The 20,988-nt window shown below is 40.3% G+C and overlaps 2 protein-coding genes across 6 annotated transcripts; one reads left to right on the top strand and one right to left on the bottom strand.

Annotated features, from left to right (window-relative positions):
• Nucleotides 1–464: 464 nt before the first annotated feature.
• On the top strand, nt 465–3,056 carry LOC105830241 (protein ST7 homolog). Its single transcript, XM_012669450.3, has 2 exons — nt 465–1,235; nt 1,492–3,056. The coding sequence occupies exons 1-2, from the start codon at nt 803–805 to the stop codon at nt 2,610–2,612; spliced, it is 1,554 nt and encodes a 517-aa protein (XP_012524904.1). The 5' UTR covers nt 465–802; the 3' UTR covers nt 2,613–3,056.
• A 310-nt stretch (nt 3,057–3,366) lies between these two features.
• Nucleotides 3,367–20,901, bottom strand: LOC105830240 (phosphatidylinositol 4-kinase beta). 5 transcript variants are annotated; one of them, XM_028194105.2, is made up of 12 exons: nt 19,758–20,901; nt 10,320–10,568; nt 8,474–9,453; nt 8,179–8,296; nt 7,936–8,070; nt 7,677–7,843; nt 7,440–7,570; nt 7,127–7,357; nt 6,751–7,044; nt 6,283–6,659; nt 5,632–6,104; nt 3,367–5,528 (listed from the first exon to the last, which is right to left on the bottom strand). In XM_028194105.2, the coding sequence occupies exons 2-12, from the start codon at nt 10,502–10,504 to the stop codon at nt 5,341–5,343; spliced, it is 3,279 nt and encodes a 1,092-aa protein (XP_028049906.1). In that variant the 5' UTR covers nt 10,505–10,568; nt 19,758–20,901; the 3' UTR covers nt 3,367–5,340. The 5 variants fall into 5 exon arrangements, with proteins under 5 accessions (XP_028049906.1, XP_028049907.1, XP_036138535.1 ...); XM_028194106.2 differs by having other exon boundaries at nt 20,175–20,901; XM_036282642.1 differs by having other exon boundaries at nt 20,179–20,901.
• Between the last annotated feature and the right edge of the window lie 87 nt (nt 20,902–20,988).

Below are 20,988 nucleotides of genomic sequence, written 5' to 3'. Positions count from 1 at the left end.
TCTAAATGTCTAAATATCTTGATGTCAAAGTTCTTTTTATTAAAGAAATATAGAAGACGGTAAATTTTTTTAGGAATATGTGCCTATACTGTCTTTTATATTTTTTTTATAAATTGTATACAAGAAGAGCTTTTTTACTTAACGTTTATCAAAATATATGCAGTCTTTGTGATAAATTGCAACGAACATACGCAAAGCTTTTTTATATTGCGAATAGAAAAAGATAAAATGTGAGAATTGATTAGATGGTCGATTAAACCACTCAGCTTCATCTAGCGGCAAACAAATGAATGCAAAACGACGAACTCGTGCTGTTATCTATTGCTGTTAGATCACACCAGAGTGGCAACAATCAGAAAATTTTATTTATTAACGATCGATGATTCACGCGCGCGTTATTTTCTTATCAACCGGTGGTTGATTAACCTAGCATTATTATCAACCAAGAGGGAAGCTCATTTCAGATTGTCAGCACTGATATCGCAGCATCGGTCGAAAATATTTACTACGCGCCGGGAGATGCGTGGCGATGATGCACGCGTGTCGAGTCGGATAACCACGATCGTTCAGTTTTCACTTCGATACGCGAGACGAGTTCGCGAATGAGTTCCCACATACATAGCGACGCTAGAGGAGCGTAGTTTTTTCGTTAGCCCCCCGTGTTCCGGATGTCGGACGCCGTGTGGTGAACGACAGGTGAAGAACACTGGTCGCCTCGCGTGAACAGCGACGAGCAGCATCTTCGGCGGATCCAAGCGTAATCGGGAGCGCGCGCGGAGTGGCCTCTCTCTCTCGAGCATAAATGGCACTGCTATTCACCAGCATGTGGGACTCGACATTGCTCCTGAACACCCTAACCCCAAAGTTCTACGTCGCCCTCACCGGCACGTCATCCCTCATCTCCGGCCTGATTCTCATCTTCGAGTGGTGGTACTTCAGGAAGTATGGCACCTCGTTCATCGAGCAGGTGTCGCTCAATCACATCTCGCCGTGGATCGGCGGCGGTGACAGCAATAACGACGGCAATGGTACGAGCCTCAGCGGGGGCTCCGGAGGCTCCTCGAGTCACCAAAATGTGCCCGAGTGTAAGGTCTGGCGCAATCCGATCAATCTTTTTAGGGGTGCGGAGTATCAGAGGTTTTTCTGGGCCACCAACAAGGAGCCTCTCACATACTACGACATGAACTTGTCTGCACAGGATCATCAGACGTTCTTCACCTGCGAAGGTGACACCGGTACGATCCAAACATTTACATCAAAAAGACTAATCCTAACTCTATGTCGAGTTTTTCATAATTTATTGTGTATATTTTCTTTTATAATTTTGTGTATTTACATTACTATTTGAAGAATAAGTATCCCTTGTGATTTGTTTTGTGAAAAATGTTTGTAAGGATTTGGAGATATTTGATCACATAATTAGAGAGATTAATTCTATTCTCTTTGCTCTTAAGACTCTAAGTGTTTTTAAGAAAATCATTTCTTTTACAGGTAAAGCAGAGTACGAGATCATGCAAACAGCATGGAGAGAGCGTAATCCAATGATGAGAATACAAGCTGCACACAATGCTCTCGATCGTAATCCCGATTGTGCACCAGCTTATATTCTTCTTGCCGAGGAAGAGGCCACCACCATCGTCGAGGCGGAGAAGATTCTCAAGCAAGCACTGAAGGTAGCTGAGAACAATTACAGAAAGTCGCAAAATACCCAACATCAAGGTTCCATAGCCGAGGCGATACACAGGAGGGATACAAATGTGTTGATTTACATAAAACGAAGACTGGCGATGTGCGCGAGGAAATTGGGGAAGCTCAAGGAGGCGGTGAAGATGTTTCGCGATCTCACGAAGGAGGTGCCCCCGATCATGAATGTGCTGAATATTCACGAGAACTTGATCGAAACCCTGCTAGAGATGCAGGCGTACGCGGACGTGCAGGCTGTGCTAGCCAAATACGACGACATAAGCCTGCCGAAATCGGCAACCATCTGCTACACAGCAGCGCTGCTGAAGGCACGCCTGGTGGCGGACAAGTTCTCGCCCGACATTGCCAGCAAGCGCGGTCTGACCACAGCCGAAATGTCGGCGGTGGAAGCGATCCATCGGGCAGTGGAATTCAATCCTCATGTACCCAAGTATCTCCTTGAGATGAAACCGCTCATCCTCCCGCCCGAGCACGTGCTAAAGCGCGGTGACTCCGAAGCGATTGCATACGCGTTCTTCCATCTGGCACATTGGAAGCAGATCGAGGGTGCCCTGAATCTGCTTCACTGTACCTGGGAGGGCACGTTTAGGATGTTGCCCTATCCGCTCGAGCGTGGGCATTTGTTCTACCCGTATCCGACGTGCACCGAATGCGCCGACCGGGAACTCCTGCCATCGTTTCACGACGTCAGCGTCTACCCGAAGAAGGAATTACCTTTTTTCATCCTCTTCACCGCCGGTTTGTGCTCGTTCACCGCGTTACTAGCACTGCTGACTCACCAGTACCCGGACACCATGGGCGTAGTCGCCCGTTCGATGCTCGCCTGGTTCTCTCATCCGTTTTATTACCTTCTTGACAAGCTAGCTATCTTGCCCTCTAACTTATTACAACAGCTCTCTAGAATATAAGGCTGTATTTCCATATGATCTCCATTAACTTAAGACTTATTGTGATACTTGCGATATACTTATTGCTTTCTACCGTCTTAGGCGTATGTTAGGTATGCGTGTAAAAATTCTAATTTACAATTTTATCGTGACTGATACCATAATGATATCTCGTAGCGATGATTGTGTTTATGTGCCGTTAAGTTTAATTTTTTGAAACAATATAATAGTAACAAGAATTTTCGATGGTATCATTTTTGTTACATATTATATGCATAATATATTGTATAATAGATATTATATAATATACATATACATATTTTATATGTATATATATTATATATTATTATATTATATATGATGCATTATTAAACAATCGCTCTATCACGATTACTGATAAGCGATTACAAATTTATGCGAGATGACAGTTGTGGGTGCTAAATAAATTCTCTTTGTTTTATCGCATTCGTATTTATTCAATGATGGATATTATCAATAGCTTGTAATGAGGTGAAAGATCAAGGCAAATCAGAGATCTTGACATTTCACGTGTCGACAGAACAGGAAGTAAGTTCGCGGGCATGTTCAATCGACAAGGGATAAAGGGTTGTAGATATCCCCTTTCTCGCATATCCCTCTGCAATCATTCGTACATAGAACATAAATACGAGAATGTTAAAATCCTTCGCATTAATCACATATATAATATACAATTTTTACGAGAGTTCGCCGGAAATAAAAGACAGCCAACGTGTTGAAGTATTGACGGATTTAATTTTTTGCATTCTCTCAATCATCCTATAATCGTATCCGATTTCTGGTCTGCCTGTCTATCATGAGACGGTTATGATAAGAGAAGAAGAGAGACAGGGAGCAAGAGAGAAAGATATAAGACACTTGGAAGTCAGAGGGCCCCGGTCTCTCTGGTCCGGGCTGGCTCCAGCCATAACTTTGATTTTGCTTCGAACATTCCTCGATTAAATTCTTAACTGATATAGCATAATAAGGTGATAAAATTTGTCATTATATATATATGTACAATATCTCTTTATAGTTTATCTATATATATCTATATAATTTATTTAAACGGACATGTGTACGTAAAACGTCACTCGCGAGGAATTACGATTTAAATAATTATCCTTCGTACGCAGCTACAACGCTCCTCGCATTCACAGCTATGGGAAGGGAAGGGAAAGGAGAATGAATGTTTACGTAATATAAGAACATGTAAAAACTTTCAAATGTGATCCTTAAGACTCGCTATAATATAATGCTTAGTTCTTAAATTTATACCGCGTGTACAATTAGATGTATTTATCGAAGAGTACTAATCTACGAAATAGGAAATATTTTGAGTATTCGCCTCCCGCTAATATCCGAGCCTATATTTTTGTACGTAGCCCAGTCTCGCGCATTCACCAGAATTGCGTTAAAATCTCCCAGAGATGGAGATTTGCCGATTCCGTTCTATCGTTCAGTAGGCTCTACGTTTTATTGCCGCGAATTATCTACGAAAGTCCACGCAATGTTTCTCCCTCCATTTTTTCTTTTTGTTATATATACAAATTACAGATTGTCCGCTTCACGCTCAATCAGCTCCACGCTAAGATTGCCACGTTAACACGTCACTTCACTGTTTCTAAGGTTTGATCGTCTCCACATTTCTCTACACAAATAAGGCACCTTCAACAAATTATGCTGTTTATATAAGCTACACTCGACTTAGCAGTCCAACGCGCTCAGTCAATGACGTCACGTCTGCGCTGCGGCGACAGCTAATTCGTAATTTATCAATCGAGCCATACGTAAACAACAGCAGTCTTAATGTATCGAACAAAAACGTTATATATAGTGGATATATGTAATCAACTGTGGATACCAAAGTTCTCATAGATCATTTTCTTCTTTCATCACTTAATTTCTCAAACGACGATAAATATTTTTAACTTTCAACGAAGCGCTCATAATTTTCAACTAAGTCACGTTTGTATGTATGTGTAAATGTGTTTGTGTGTGTGTGTTCTCTTAAGATATGGATATATTTCATTTGTCGAAGGTTTTTAATTGATCAAATGAGATCGCTTTGAATTCTGCTAAAAATATTTCGTATCGTTCTTGCTTACCACCAAAGCAAGGAATAAGGTCATACTCAAGGAATGGCAATCTATCCAAATTCTATACGTTTAACCTGATCGAGGCTATCTACATGTCCAAGAGGAAAGTGATTTTTCCACTCTAAAACGTCATTTGTGCTTGTGGAATGCTAGAAAACAGCGCTGCCCAATCAAAATTTCTCGTGCTCAGAAAGAATTTCGTCTTCTTTCCCGCTATCGTGCAATTTTATACGCAATTACAATTCTTTATTTACATATTGAAATACTAGAAGCCGTTTTTTTCAAAATATAGCACAATTGAAGCAAATACGTTCACCGAAGAATTGAGAAAATGTCTCTAACGCCAATTACAATAAATAGCAATATATAATTAAATCAATGTCTTTTTACGTTACCGCATTTTTATAACGACTTACGATACGAAACAGATTTCCAAGACGCAATAAATTGGCTTGAATATATTTACTAACCGGCATTTGACCGCCGGATTGGTCAACGAAGTTATTAAATGTATGTAAAAATTGTGTGGAAGAAATATCCACAACACATCGGATTGATGTCCTTTCTTTTAACCTCGCAGAAAACTTTCAACCGAAACGCGCGATAGACAGAAAAGATCGTTAATCTTGATATTAAAGAGTACCATTTGCGAAATATTGATATCGATCATAGAGTTTAGTGGACCACGAATGAATGCTGCCTTCGACTAAATCTTCAACATGCCGACGCAATTGATCCTCTGTTAACGTAAGATGGAACCTATTTTTGAGACCTTGAACAGTCGCCGCCCCACCACTACGAAAGCACGGAAGTTGAGAGCCTGTAAAAAAATTCCCCCAAAAATGAAACAGAGATCCCACGCGGATTGAAATTGGATGAGAACAAGCGTGTAAACAATCAGTAAAAGTCTTGTTACTACTTACCCGACAACATAATCTCAACGAGGTTAACTATCTTCTCCATATGCTTCCGTGCCGCAATTAAGCCTTGAAGAATGAGGCTCTTAAATTTCTCGAAGAGCTTGGACTGATTGCCACCCATCACCTCGACAAATTCTGGCGTCAGTTTAAATGGACTGGTTTCAAAGCCGAGATTTCGCGGCGAGGTTGATAGAATGAATCCAAAATCTATATGGATTAGATGGCCGTCGCTGTGCAAAAGGATATTGCCATTGTGACGGTCCTTCACTTGAATAAGATAGCTAACCAAACAATATGCGGCGCAGCTCTGAATAAAATTTCTCTGAGCCATGCGGAACGTTTCTGAGGTAGAAGGACCGAACTCTCGTTCGAAGTATTGAAAAAGTGTTAATTGGCACTGCTTTTTTACTTGGTGCAGCGAGACGGTGTTCAAGATGGGTTCAATCAGACCACTGTCGTTGGACAGACACAGTATTCTGCAACAGAAAATCAAATTTTCATTCAAGAGTCAAATTATCGAATGTTATTTTGGCAAATTTAATATGTTAACAAAATATATATTATCAAATAATAATTATTCTTCCAACGGAGGAGAGGAATGAGCGACAAGTGATTTTTTCACGAAACAAATTTCCAATAACAACTCGTACTTACTTGTACGGCCGTACCCAAAGAGGTACTTGTTCGTCTTGCCAAATCTTTTGCAACATTGAGAGCAGCTGCGAGGCAAGAAGTTCTTGTCTAAGATCATCACCGCATTTCACGATTACCGCGAGTAATCTCCAAGATGCCAAATGCCCATACGGGCTGGAAGCTCTTATACGTCGTTGCTTTTGCTCCCATGGCTCTTTGAGAACCGCCGCCGATGGATCTTCGGGATCGTGACTAAAAGTCGCGCTCGGCGTAGCTGCCATTTCACTCAATCTTCTCTTGATGTCACCTGGTACAAAGACCGGTTCTCTGCTGTCGGACGATTCTTGACTCAGTTGCGATATAGTGTCCCGATCTTTTGGCTTGCGAAGCTGTAAATACTAAATGGAAACAAATGGAAAAAAAGTTAGAGAATTTTTATTATAAATTAGAAATAAACGAAATATACGGCCGTTTAAGTAAGATATATACCTGCTGTGTGATTTCGTCATCTTCCTGACTCCAACAATCATTAGGATCATCATCGGGAAAATTAAATGTCACATCTGTATTCCTAACAGAATAAGGCGAGATATTTTTTACGGGAGTTTGTCGTATCGCCGAATTCTGTTGACTATCTGAAGTGGATATGTTGGACTGCTCGCCGCCCGTCAAGTTCTCTTCAGACTTGGTATGCCTCAACGAACTGCCCATTATCTTCGTCGGTACGGGCGATGTATATAAATCTTCCACCTCTAATACCTCCACATATATTATATAAGGTGCCTAGAATGGTACCAACATAAAAGTCGATATTCAAATGATGAACTTTTGCGCTTTCTCAGAAAGTAAAACGAAATGTCTATACCTTATCCTTGCTGTTAAGAACGGCGGCGTACTGTGGCGGAACTCGCACGATATGATGCGGTATCATACTGTGCAGCGGAAGCCACACCCTTGCAGGGAGATTCAAGTTAAGCGTATTGAGCTCTGCCACTAATTGAACGGTTTTACTTTCCTTTGTTGGGATAGTCCCGAGCAATTTACCAATTGATATTAGAGCTTGAATAAATTCGAATTCTGGCGCGAGTCGAGGTGCCTGCAAGCAGTACAAATTTCACATTAAAGCATCGCACCAATAACATTAATTACTTTTTCGTTATTACAAAACAATAACTCACATTGCAAAAACAATCTGTTTTTTGGCCTCGTAGATCGTTCACCACACCTTGGCAGGAATAGAAGCAGGTACAGCCGTTGTCAAACGCTCGACCAGAGCTCAGGTCTCCAAGACTTACTTTATTTATTATACCTTGAAGAATATCCCATCAAACAATTATTAAAATAATTATTGTGAAAATAATTATCGTTAATATATAATTTATTATTGTTTTAAGATGCGAATTTAAAATAATTACCGGAATGACTACGGCGTATAGTCTGGAACAATCCAGTAGCGTCGGACTGAGATCTTTGGTGGGTTTTTTTATTCGGCGACGTGAGATTTTGCGTCGAGGGCAATGGTGATGGTGCAGGAACTTGCAATCCAGTGACACGTTGCTTTCGACCCTCATTTCCCTTTGGCCTGAAACATTACACAGTGGTTACAGATATTTTTATATTATTCAAAATTTACGTACAATTTAATATCTTCACTACTTTTCGCCATTTACTTACCTGAGTTCATCCGATAAGATAAGATTTTTCAATTTGGTCCCATGAGACTTCTTCTTTGACGGCAAATGAGCATCGGAACTGTACGCGTCTAGCAGCCAGGCACATTTTAATGAGAAATCTGCTGACTGTCTACATCTGCAAAGTAATCGATTCGTTTAGTTTTAATTCGTTTCAAATCTTAGCGCCGCAATCGATAAAAATAGGCAATCAAGCGATTTTATAATGCACGACACTTATATTTACCTATGGACAAGATATGGATAAAGGACTTCTGTCACGTCGTGAAGTTGTATGTACATAACGACTAACTGTGGTAAGTAAAAGTCCACATCGTTATCCGGAAAACTGAACATCTTGTTACCTACAATACATCACATGTCATATTTTTATTGTAAAACATACAAAAGGCAATTGCGCTAAACAATTTTTATTTCACGAGATTCCTATCAATAAATTGATTTGGAAACCCATGTGATGATAATAGCATAAATTATTTGAATGCGTGAAAAAATAATTTTCTATTTAATATTTACTATACCTAAATAACTTTGGACGCCGGGTTCTTTGGAATTGAACAGATAGGATATAGCCATGGACATGTCAAATATTTGACTCTCGAAAAGTCGTAGTAGACAACCTTCGGAGGGCTTTGGCTGCTTCGTTTCCTGCTTCTGCCGACGTATGACGTCCGACTGCTTCTTTACCGGTTCAATCTCTTGCTGCTGCGTTGCGGCCGTGCCGCAGCAGAGAGTCATAGCCGCTCCAGCCAACTCGCTCTGGCTCGTCTCGGCCACGGACGGCGGCGGTGGGGATGCTTGCATAGCGCCCTGGTAATTATCAATGCACTCTTGATACTCGTGTTGACTGCTATCGCCGCCACGTTCTCGTATTGTGTTCGCGGTCGATCGTGGTTCCTGCGAGCAGCATTCGTCACTGTTCGCATCATCGTCGCACCGGGAACGGTCACCATTGGTGGTCACCTCGCTTTCGGGGGACACGAGAGACGCCGGACTGTCACTGAGACGAGTGGACAGTTCCACGGGTGACACCGGCACTGACATCGACACCGACACCACATCGGCACTATTTTCCATACCGTCCACCGCGTCGACAGAGCATACGTCGCCCGGCTGCGACACGGACGAGTTTAGGCTCTCGCGGCTGTGCAGGTGGTCCACGCTAGACTCACGGGTGGCGGGCGCATTTGTGGCGTCGCTCGAGGAGCCGCTATCGGAGCCGCACAGAATCCCAGAGTCGTCGGAACCGAGGCTGGCCAGATCCTCGCGTTCTCGCGCGGTGCGCACCCCCTTGCCTCCGCATGATCCCGCAGACGACGATGACGATACCGTCGTCGTCTTGGACACCGACGAGGGCGCGGGATTCTCACATTCTGGACTCGGTGTGACGTCCACCTCCGGAATCCGCTGCAGCGCGGAGTCCAAACTTCGATTTCTGTGGTGGTGCGTCAATGTCGTCGCGGCTGCCTGAGGCACCGGCGGTAGTAGGATCCCCATTGATCTAGGAATAATGATCGACAACTTTATAATTGACAGTCAAAGTATTTCTTTCGAGTACCTCGTTATATTGATACACGCTATACAGACTTTGACTCTTAATTATTTAATACACGTAGAATAAAACATGAGAAGGATAGTTTTTACTTTTTCTCGAAGAAATATTTTCTATACGATGATCTGTATATTTATATTTATTAGACTTCTCTTCTATCTTATCACATCAGTTATCGATAAAATTCTTATAGCCTACTCTATCTCATTCTTTGTCAGTACATACATGTTTTAACAATATCTCGAATAATATCATTACAACCCACAGGCATCTGATCTGCATTGTTTAACCGATGTATGTTTGCGTTTTTTTCTTCTTATAAATTCTTAATACTAGGTATACTTCATATTTTTCCTTCTTTATATTTTATCATCTATTTGTTAAATTTTTAGTAGACTGTTCACTTTTTTATAAAAAATATTAAACTGCTCTTATTTAAATTTATCTTCCGACGTAAGATGCGGTCTCTCTTCATTGAAGAGAATTGCGCACATATCATTAGCTAGCTCCAGATTGCGATTACTCGTTGCGCTGATTGTTAATATTGATGACGCTGTCGCCGTTAATTTAAACATCTCGGCTTGTATTCCATCGACTTACGTATATACGACGTATCGTCAACACGGATGTCATGGATATCGTGGCGTCGGTCGTACATGCAAGAGGCGAATTTACGATCGCCTTTTATTCAACAAGTGCCAGAAAACGTCGGAGGCGCGAGCCAGAGACGCGTCGCAAATAGCTCGTACACGCGCGCGGTTTGTTGCGGAACGACCTCGCCAAGTATTCGCAGCGGGAATCAAAACCGGGGATACCTAAAGTCCAAACTGTGGTTTCGTTGATGCGTGGTCAGTCTGCTGCGCGGACTGATCGGATTCGGCCGACCGTGCACAAGAGGAACATTACAGCCGGCCAGCTTGTGCCGTTTGATGTGTGTCACGCTTTCCTGTGTGTGGCGCGTAGGTCCACCAGTCGGCGTCACTGCCACCACTTCGCTCATATTAGAGTCGAGTATGAGCACCGGCTCGGCTAACAGTCATCTGCTGGCCATGCTGGGGCTTCACCTGCAAAACACGACAATCTGAGTCAGCGGGGTCTCCCGTTTCTAAGAACATCGCATGCGTGACGTTTATATATATATATATATATATATATATCTAGAATTGTCTGTTTATATATATATATATATATATATATATATATATATATAAACAGACAATTCTAGATTATACATTAGGTATAGTCACGAACCTAATTTGTCTGGACACAGAATATTGGGAGTTTATTTTATGTTATAAATTCATTACATGTTAAATTCTTTTAAAGAAAACTCGATTAGAAGTAAAAAGCCTTTCCACATCAGATTTAAATAAAATTTAACAAAGCACCCCAATTCTACTTTATCTTTATCTGTTTTCACTTAAGTTTAAAAATGTGTGTAAAAAAAATTAATATTGTGACGAAATAATATTAAAGGAACAAGATAACCCTATATATTCGCGCAACTAATTCTCTACAAGATATTGAGAGTTTATCTTATACTGTAAATCAAAACCATACTTTTAAAGAAAATGCATTACCTTCAATCGTGTTTTTCCTAAAAAAATTATAACATTGAATAAATTTGTTGTATAAAATAAACTTTCATCTCCTGTGTCCAGACAATTAGTTTCATGACTTTGTGAAGAGATATAGAAAAAGCTATCTCATTAGATATCCAAATTACATATTATATTTACGTGGGCATTGCATAGTAGAATGGACACAATGTACTATTATGTACATTGTATCTTAGTTATGGTTTTAAAGTGCTTTCCCAATAATTGTGTCACGAAGACACGTCGTAACAAATGACTGATTAACAGTAGTAGCTTAGCTCGAATGAGTGTCAAAAGTAGTAGACAGAAATAGAGAACGCGAGGAAAGTTCAACGGTTCACGCGAAAAGCAAGAAGAGCGAATCGAGACGCGATTGTATTTCCGGTATCCTCATTATTTTTAGAAGTGCAAGCTGATAACGGCGGATGATATCACTTTTCGCGTTGCAATCTTGAGCACCCGTGACACGAATGCTACGCATATAATTCGAGTCGTAATGTCAATGATTGCTTGGCACGAGAAGAACATGCGTGTTAGTTATCAGCTACGTCTGTCAAATATTACGATAAGAAAATCGGAGAAACAGAGAGAAAATTTTATTTTTTAATTAATATGCATGACGGAGGATTCCGTTTTGCGCGCGGTATTATAATTGGTTATGTAACAATAATAATTAAACACTTTAATAGTCGACTCAATTTTTTATTAGAAACTTCAAATAAACATCACAACGTTTCGACCAACGCTTACGCCATTTTCGTAATTACTGTAATCACTTGCAAAGGATCGTAAGCGATGGTCGAAAGCGATGGACGTTGTGATATTTATTTGAAGTTCATAATAAAAAATTGCCAATTGAGTCGACTATTAAGTGTTTAATAATTATTGATATTTATTACTGGCGAGAATAAGGATTTTAGTCATTTTTGTCTATTGATTACATAACGTCTAGGTATATCGCGCCGCAAAAAAAAAAAGAACCATTCGCGGCGGGAACCGAGCTGCAAAACCGAGAGACCGGAAATCGCGCATCTGTCTGGAAGGTCAATCGCGCCGCTCTAATGCCTAGATAAAACGCGAAATTGGAACTTCCTTTCCAGAAAGAAGAATTCGCATCGATATAAAGTCCGTCTGCACAAACGTCGCTTCATGCAAGACGGCGTAATTTGCACTGAAAAGGAGATTTGTTAATAATAATTAAGTCTAGGTGATACAATAAGGAAAAAATATTATTGATTCAATTAAATCGTTGACGTGTCGGGCTGGCGTATTGATCTTATTAATAATATAATAAAGTTAAAATAAAATAAATTTTAACTATATTGTGTTGTTGATTCAACTTTTTTTCTGTCGCTAAGTATTGCTGAAAAAATTTAGCAGTAGCTGTTTAGTAATAATCGAATAGTTACTATTATCATGTTTGGTTACATTAATATAATTATTAAATATTAGTAAATACTTGATTATATCAAACATTTAATTCAAATTATTTCACCAAAGCTTGATTATTACTACATAAACTTCTTTTCCAGTGCATACAATTGTTCTAAATTCAGATTTTTCAAGAAGAGAAAGCAGAAAATATGAAAACAGATTCTTAACAAATCTGTTTACGATATGTATGCAATTCCGACGTCTATTTTGAATACAAATGTGAGAACGTTTGGAAAATTAATCTCCTTTCATAAAAGTCATCAAATCATTTAATAATTCACTTTATCTTCTATGTCATCATTAATCATTAATAATAAATTCACTGAAATACCGGCAAATATTGAAACCGATCATTAATAAAGATATACGCACGCACGCGTGTGCGTTTAGACGCGCGTGGACAACAAATGGAAGAAAAAGATCGACGAAAGGTCGGTCGCTGAATGCCCGCGCTTTAAGCAACGGTAACGAATCGAAAAAGTCACGATACCGCAACGCAGACGCGTTATAGAAAGTACGGCTTTTTATCAATTCGAACACTTTCTAGGATCTTCCTGGCGCGCTACGGCGCGCCTCGTTCCGCGCGCAATTATCCCGCGGGTAAATAAACGCGCGAGTACAAAAGACGATGCGACATTCCCGTTTATAGCCGCACGGCGGTTACATGGAGGAACAAGAGCGCCTCGACGAGAACAAACAAACTGCATCCCATTCTCTGAACTTTTCACGCGTCGAACCTGAATACCCCGCGTGTGTTAATGTCGAAGCTAAAATTAAAACATTTCGATCAACGACTTTTCCGTAACTTAGTTCCCGAGTTTGAGTGACTCATTGGCGATTTTTCGAGCGAATGTACGCTCTTGAAGCTCGCGAAAACTCGCCAAACGAGCCGAGCGAGTTTCGCGGTCCATATGGAACGAATTTCACAAAGACGCCGACGAAACTCACGTAGGTAGTCGAAGCGTTGAAACACTAAACCTCGACGCTTTCGAACAATCCTTCTAATTGCGCAAACGTGCCGTCAACGAAGCTAACTGTCTATTAACCGATATTTCTTCCATCGAGAGGGTCCATCTCTCGTATAACGTTACCATGTCGCTATTGAGTGACGAGCCAGCCCTATTTTCTTTATGATACGCGTCCAAACGACGAACGCACGAATTCCTTTGTGTCACACGTGGCAAAAGAATTGTGCGTGTTATTTGGAAGATTGCGGCGCGGGTGTCGCGATGCGGAACGACGTGGTTTCTATCTCGACACACGGATCGGTTGCGCGTTGCAAAATCCACCGACTTGAAACTCGCGACATGCGTGGTACCATGTGCTTTCACCGATCTGCTTCGGTGCCGGCGCGTATTCGACGTTACGAGTGCGCCCGTTCGCTCCGAGTTCCAAAACTGCAATACAGGCACAACCCCAATTTTATAAGAATATCAAGACGTATTCTCAGACGGAACTTAAAAATTCTTTTATTTTTAATTGTTTTGCCTTTGTTCTTTGACTGTCACTGACTGCCATATGGCACCGGGAAAAAAAAGCCACGACCGCTCATCAGTGGCGCTCATAAGCGTAGAAAAAAATAGACTTAATCTATTTCGATTTATAAAAAACTTAATATCCTATAGTAAGGTTGTTTGGGACATTCAATCTGAATATGACAGTAAAATTTGAAAATTAAAAGTGGCACTACAAATCGAAAGTTTAAAATGAGGAATCAATAAATAATTACAACTTTTAGGGGATATGGATCAGTATGTATGATTAAAAAATTGTAATGTAAATTTTTTGGATTCTTATGCATATCGTATTCAAATTATTGGATTGATTAATTTTATTCAAACAACATTATATGAAACATTATGTTTATTGACTAAAAAAAGTATTATTTCATTGAAAATAAAACAGTTTTATTAATAAATAATCATATTTGCTTCTTTAAGAACCGGTTGTTCCAACTTCTTGGTAAACTTATCTATCAGATAAATATGTATCTGCTTTTATTTATTCGAGAAAAAAATGAAGATAGACACATACTTATTTGATAGATAAGTTTATCAGAAAGTTGGAACAACCGGCCCTAAATAAACAGTTTTGTTCGATTATTCCAAAGCATATATTTTTTGTTTTAAATAAATTTTTAATAAATCTAAGGAAATCTTTCTATGTCCGTATTTTGTTTTACTGTTTTAAGAAATATATGAATTTTATCTGAACAAAAATGTACATACATTTTTTAAATCTGTATAAATATATGTACACAGATCCAAAAAGCTATCTGTTATAGCTTTTCCGTAAGAAATTTTAGAAAAATGCGTATTTTTACGATGCTGTAGACCTAAAATCTTCCTGAATAAAAAACGTCACATATATATCAAAATTAATATAATAAATAGATGCAGCCTACAGAAATTGCATCAATGTGTACACATACGTGTTTACAATTACACATACTTCTCATTGTAGTGATATTTGATCTGTTCCGTTTAACCGTTCACCGACACCGGATGTCGATATACGTTACATCGAAGTAAGTCGTTCATAATGGACTTTCAGTATCCATAAATTATTACATTAAATTTTGTAATAAACGGATCCTATTTTACAAAATCGAATATTTTACGATGAAGATAACGAAAATGATTTGTTTGCTACTTTTACGTTATGTCATTTTATATGGAAACAATTTAAATAATAAGTTGCAATTGCAGCGCGTTTTAGTTTGCTTCTTGATATATCAAAAAGGAAATTTAACGTCGCGCAATCGAACGATATCTTGAATGACGATGCGATAGCTACCAATCTTTTCCTTCGATCTTTTTACGATCATGCTACATATCGAATATATCAATACTACTTGAATGAAATAGAGCTACGCTGTTTTTCTTTAATGGCAACGTCTCGCATGGCAAACGCAGAGGCGGTGGACGTGAATACGGAGCGCGAATTACGATGACCTAATCATCTCGATGATCTAATAATTGGCGTCGATGATCGAGTAACTTTAACGACTTTTGGAGCGCGATCAAACGCGTCGTATGTTTTCGCGCGCATAGACGAAATAAAACCCACGCTAGAAAGTCGCACGCGCGTCGAGATGGCGATTCGGGGATTTCCCTTTGCGAGTAAAAGGCTTTTCGCGGAGCTTTCCGCGGAGGACGCGACGCGGAAGAAACCCGCGGAACGCTGCTGTGTGTGCGCCATCGTCGCGCGGCAAAGCGACATTCTATTACGATTGCGATTTACGTAAAGCAGATGGTGAACGCGATACATTGCAAAATCGGGTAGTTTCAAGCGAACAAAAGATCTCACACCAACATAACTAAGAAAAAAAACTTGAAAGCATCTTTAATCCTAAGCTGTCACACTGGGTCATTGTGATCGAACGCAACTTTCGATGAGCTGCAGTTTAAAAACTAAGTGTCCAAAATTTCTGAAAAAATTCTGAAATAAAGTTCAAACATAGAAAAATATATTTCAATTATAAAAAATTAATATTTTAATTGTTTTCATTTGAAAAGTTAAAAATGCATTTTTTTAATCACATTTTCCTTAAAAAAATTATAACTTTCTTAATTTTGGCATCACAAATTTACACTTCCAAGCGTGCCGAAAGATATCTTACTAATAAATCATCAGTCCGGGTTATGATGACCCGATATGACAACCTGGGGTTAAAAAAAAAGAATAAGAAACTTTGAATTTTCGTCGCTTATATACAGGATGCCCTGGAATTTGCCCTGAAATCAAGATATCGTAGTAAGACAGTTCTCAAAAAATTGAATAAAAAAGTTATTTGTAAAGTTAGCGACACACGATGTTTGTTTTCGTACAAGATTGCTTGCTGGATAAAAATATTCTGTTTTGATTGGTGCATTTTTATCCATCTTCAGAAATGCACCAATCAGAACAAAATTTTATATATTTTCTTCCAGCAGAAAAACAAGTATCACGTGCTGCTGGTTTAAATTTATTTATTTCAAGAAGTATTTTTTGAGAGATATAAGATTTTAAAGTTAATCAATTACAGATTATATTTAAACGATCACCTGCGGTTGTTAATATTACCACACGATTCATAAACACGTGGCCGATTTAAAAACGTAATTTGCAATTGGCCAATTTTAAACTCTCAAAAATTACAGTTCGAAATAAAAAGTTACCCTTATACTTAATTTTTTGAGAATTTTCTCGCGTAGTATTTTGATTCGCAAACGAGCTACTCTGTATAATCTTCAAACCGCATTTTTTAATTAACGACGACAACATCCTAGCTTGATTCTTAATACACAGACAGAGATTCCTTTAGATTTAATACGCAGTTTAGCTCAGCTATTCCAAAGCATTTATTCCTTCGTTTTTAATACACAGAAAAAAAAGTAATATAGCCAATAACATACGTAATTGCGAGCTGCTAATTATAAAATACTCAATACAATAATAGTTGCTATTAATGCAAGTAGAATGTTGATACTACAATAGCATATATTATTGTATTGAGTATATCTGTAGTTGGCAGCCCGCAGCTATATCTTATTGGATGTATTACTTTTTTTCAGTGTCATTTTATACATGTTTCTTTATATTTTTAATGAAATTTATTAAAAACGTAGAAATACATAGGTATGCTTTAGAATGGTCAAACAAAACTGTTTATTCTCAAAGAAATCTTTCTCTCTGCAATGCTTTAAGTTATATTTGCTGAATGCACACACGTCTCCTTCGCGAAATGGAACGCATGAATTAATTTCCCGTTTCCATTGGAAACCATTAATTAGACTTTCACGATGCCTCGTATCGATGATTATCGACTTGCTCGTTCTAACTTCTTAAGGTCAGTCAAGCAATTTTTTAATTAAAGTTTCTTCGGAAACGCGGTACGCGGTACAGGTCTGTCTAACTTCGTGACATTTCTGACGATCTCCGCGAAACTTAACGTGCCGCGGAAACTTTTCTGAATTGTCCACGACGAGAGAGATCTCTAATGTTTTTCTCTGCTGTGTCAAGATCTATCGGTTTCTCTCGTTTCCGATACGAGATGAGTAATCAAAATCCGACGTTCGATTGCGTCGGGCAACCGGAAAAAAAACTAAAATGTAACTTATCTATGTCTGACGAGCTCAATTATAGCTGCCATTACCATTCATCACGCACGTGATATTAACTATTTATCATATCCGAAATATATGCTATCGTTAAAGGCCATTCGACTGCTGTTGTCATTGAGTAAGGCTAACCGTCTGAGTGTAATTATCAGGCGGCACAGTGCTAGGTCATTAGGTAAATCTTCTCTCCGTTATTATCTGACAGATATAATCTCAGTAAGTTCAATTTACGACACTTAATTGCGCGCATATTAATTGCCGTAAAGTTATCACGATAAATGCAAATAAAATAGATTATTATTTTCGGTGAAGAAATTTGGTTCAAGTTACTCAGTTACAAATTCAAGTTTATATACATCTTCTAAGCGTAAATTTTAAATATTTTATATCTCGGCCTAATCAAGATATCTCTGATATTGGAATAAGTACGTGTCATTAATAAATATTGCACCCCCATAAAAAAAGTGACGGTAATCAACGTTTTTTTTAAATTTTGTATTACGCAAATTATGTTGCGCGGATTGAGACAAAAAATCGAAATTATAAGAAGCAAATGTAATTTGTGACGTTTTACTTCTTATATTTCTGGTTTAAAAAAAAAAAGTGACTGTTACGATGAAATATACATTTCTGTGAAAAATATCTCGTCTTTCTTGTTAATTGCTACGAATAAAATTTTATTTCGCCGTATTTAAGTAAAGATTTATATTTCAGTAAAATTATGTTTCATAAATGTGAATTTCTAAGAATCTTTTTCACAATGTGTTTTAACACATCGGCCTTTAATCAGGAAAAACAATGCAATTGAATTCAAATGCTTCTTACGTAAAAATAATTATAGGGAAAAGCAGGAAAATTAACATAAATAAAAATAGAAATAATTCTTCAGAATCTAGCATAATGTTACAATAAAATTTAATATCTACATTATTTCTGGAGAATGTGAAAGCAACTTATGATTAGCTCTAAACTATGTTTAATACTGCCGTAAATAATTAATTTTAAAATACGCTTTTTTTTCCCTTTCTTCTCTTCTGAACAATTTTATATTTTTACACTCGTGTCACGTTTCTTGCAGAAGTGCGACATATTTCTAACAATTTTTTCTTTAAACGACAAAAAGTAATAGATCGCGCATCATCGTCCGAGTTTTAATTCTGAAACCAGCCGCTGCTAGGAACAAAATAATGAAAAATTTGACTCACGTAGCAGAGAAGATCATATATTATGTGAATAATTTTTAAATGAGTAAATGGATCCAAATAATAGTCCTTTTAGTATAAACATTTATTAGATTCTTATTAGGCTCTTATATAAGTAAAAAAATTTGACTTAATTCGTAATACTGCCCTCTCACCAAACTAGCAAGTGGTTCGCAGACACGATTTTCACATAGAATTCGAGAGTAAACAAAAAATTAAACTAACTTTCAAACCAACCGGATAATTGCGCTCAAATTTTGCACAGATACTCGGAGACGTAACAACAGAACGATCTCGGAAATTTATCGATTTTCCACAATGCTTTGGAATGTGGCGCGAAAAGAACACATCCTAGAAGCCGGCGGATATATAAAGTTAACAATAGAAACGCACGCACGCACACAGACACTTTTCGTGTGCCAATGCCAACGCTTCTGGGCCGATCGTCGTTAACGAGTTATGATCGTCGCGTGCATTTTTTTCCCGCTACGCAGAATCCGCGACGGCGGCGGTGGCGATCTTTCGCGATTTCGATCTATGTGCGCTGCATCGCCTCGCCTCCTCCTCCTCCTCCTCTCCGTCTCGCCGCGCCGCGCGAGCGTCTCCTGGCACCGTCGCCGCCGCCACCGTCTGGCTCCGCTCCGCTCCGCTCCGCGCCGCCAGCTCGCTCGCTCGCTCGGCGAGATGGGTGTGCCACACGGTTCGCTCGCTCGCTCGCTCGCTCGCGAGCTTCCTGTCAATCCCGCGCGCGTGTTGACAGAACATTGGAAAATCCACACCCTCGTCGCCGTCGCGCCGACCTTCGTGACGGAATCAATTGTCCTCGCCGCGCCGCGCCTCTTCGCGGGGAGAGCGTAAACGTCAACGCCGCCGTTGACGTCGACGACACCACGTCGTTGGCTTGGCACTCCACTCACCTCGCGCTCGAATCCGGGATCCCGGGCTACGATGCCACCGTCGACATGCCACTGTCGTTCGATCTTGGCGGACAGAGTTTCACGGCGATGACGCGTGGGGGACGTGTTTCGCCGCGGCCGGGACGGAATGCGACAGAGACGGACGGAAGAGAAGCGAGATAGAAAGAGAGAGAGAGAGAGAAAAAGGTGTCGTCCCGTCGTCTACGTATCTCCCTCTCGTATACGACGCGCGCACCGGGTACGAGGCACTAGACACCGCGACACACACACGCGACGCTCGCTCGCATTTCGCAATGGCAGCGACGATCGGGGGGAGGGAGGGGAAGGGACAGGCAGTTCCAGGGCAGGCAGTTCACGCACGCATGCAGGCAGCCAGGCTAGGCAGGCAAGCAGGCGGGCGGGCACGCACTCACTTACTCACGCACGCACGGACGACGGATGGACGGCTCCCGTGCCGTTTCTTGCCGGCTACGCCCAACACAGCTACGCGCGTCGATGCGCGCGATGCATCGCGAGCGCGGAGTCGGAGGATTATGTCGCGCGCGCCCCGACGTCGACGATGACGCGACGAGAGACTCCGCTCCGCTCTCTCTCGGGGTCCCCCCCGAGTATCTCTCGCGCGCTCGCGCCTGCGGGCGCGGGAAAGTCTCCTTCTGTCCCCCCCGCGCGGAGGGAAACGTTGTTACGTTGTGCTTAACGGGATTCCGTACCCCGAGTACGACGCTGCGGAACGACGGCTGCGAGGACGACGGATCCGTTCTGTTCCACGCACGCACACACACCAGACCCCCGACGTTGTTGCCCGTCGCGCGACGCATTCAGCACTGACTCGGCGGCGCGCACTGCTGCCAACGCGGCGGACGTGAACTCTGGCCGGCCTGAATCACGGCTGCGCCACCTTCAGGAACGTCCCCGGCGGGCTCCGCCGCCCTACCGCGTCCGTCAACACGCCCCGACGATGCATCGAGTGGAAAAGAGTTTTAAAACACATGATCAGAACTAACATTGCGCGATGTGTTTGATTGATATTTAACATTAAAATGAAATAAATCAAATAATACACATGCGTATTGTAAAATCTTGTAAATCTTGTAAAAGTATAAGTCATATTTTAATATCAATTAATATCAATGAAGACTTGAGAAAATAAATATTAATGACAATAAAATTAAGACTGTATCATATTGCTCTTGATTGTAAAAAGCTACAGATGAGAAAGATAGGTTTGAAA

The sequence above is a fragment of the Monomorium pharaonis genome, chromosome 2 (genome assembly GCF_013373865.1).
Source record: "Monomorium pharaonis isolate MP-MQ-018 chromosome 2, ASM1337386v2, whole genome shotgun sequence".
In the NCBI taxonomy this organism is placed as follows: domain Eukaryota; kingdom Metazoa; phylum Arthropoda; class Insecta; order Hymenoptera; family Formicidae; genus Monomorium; species Monomorium pharaonis.
Note: the sequence above shows the minus strand (reverse complement) of the source record. Positions and strands in the feature narration are given on the sequence as shown.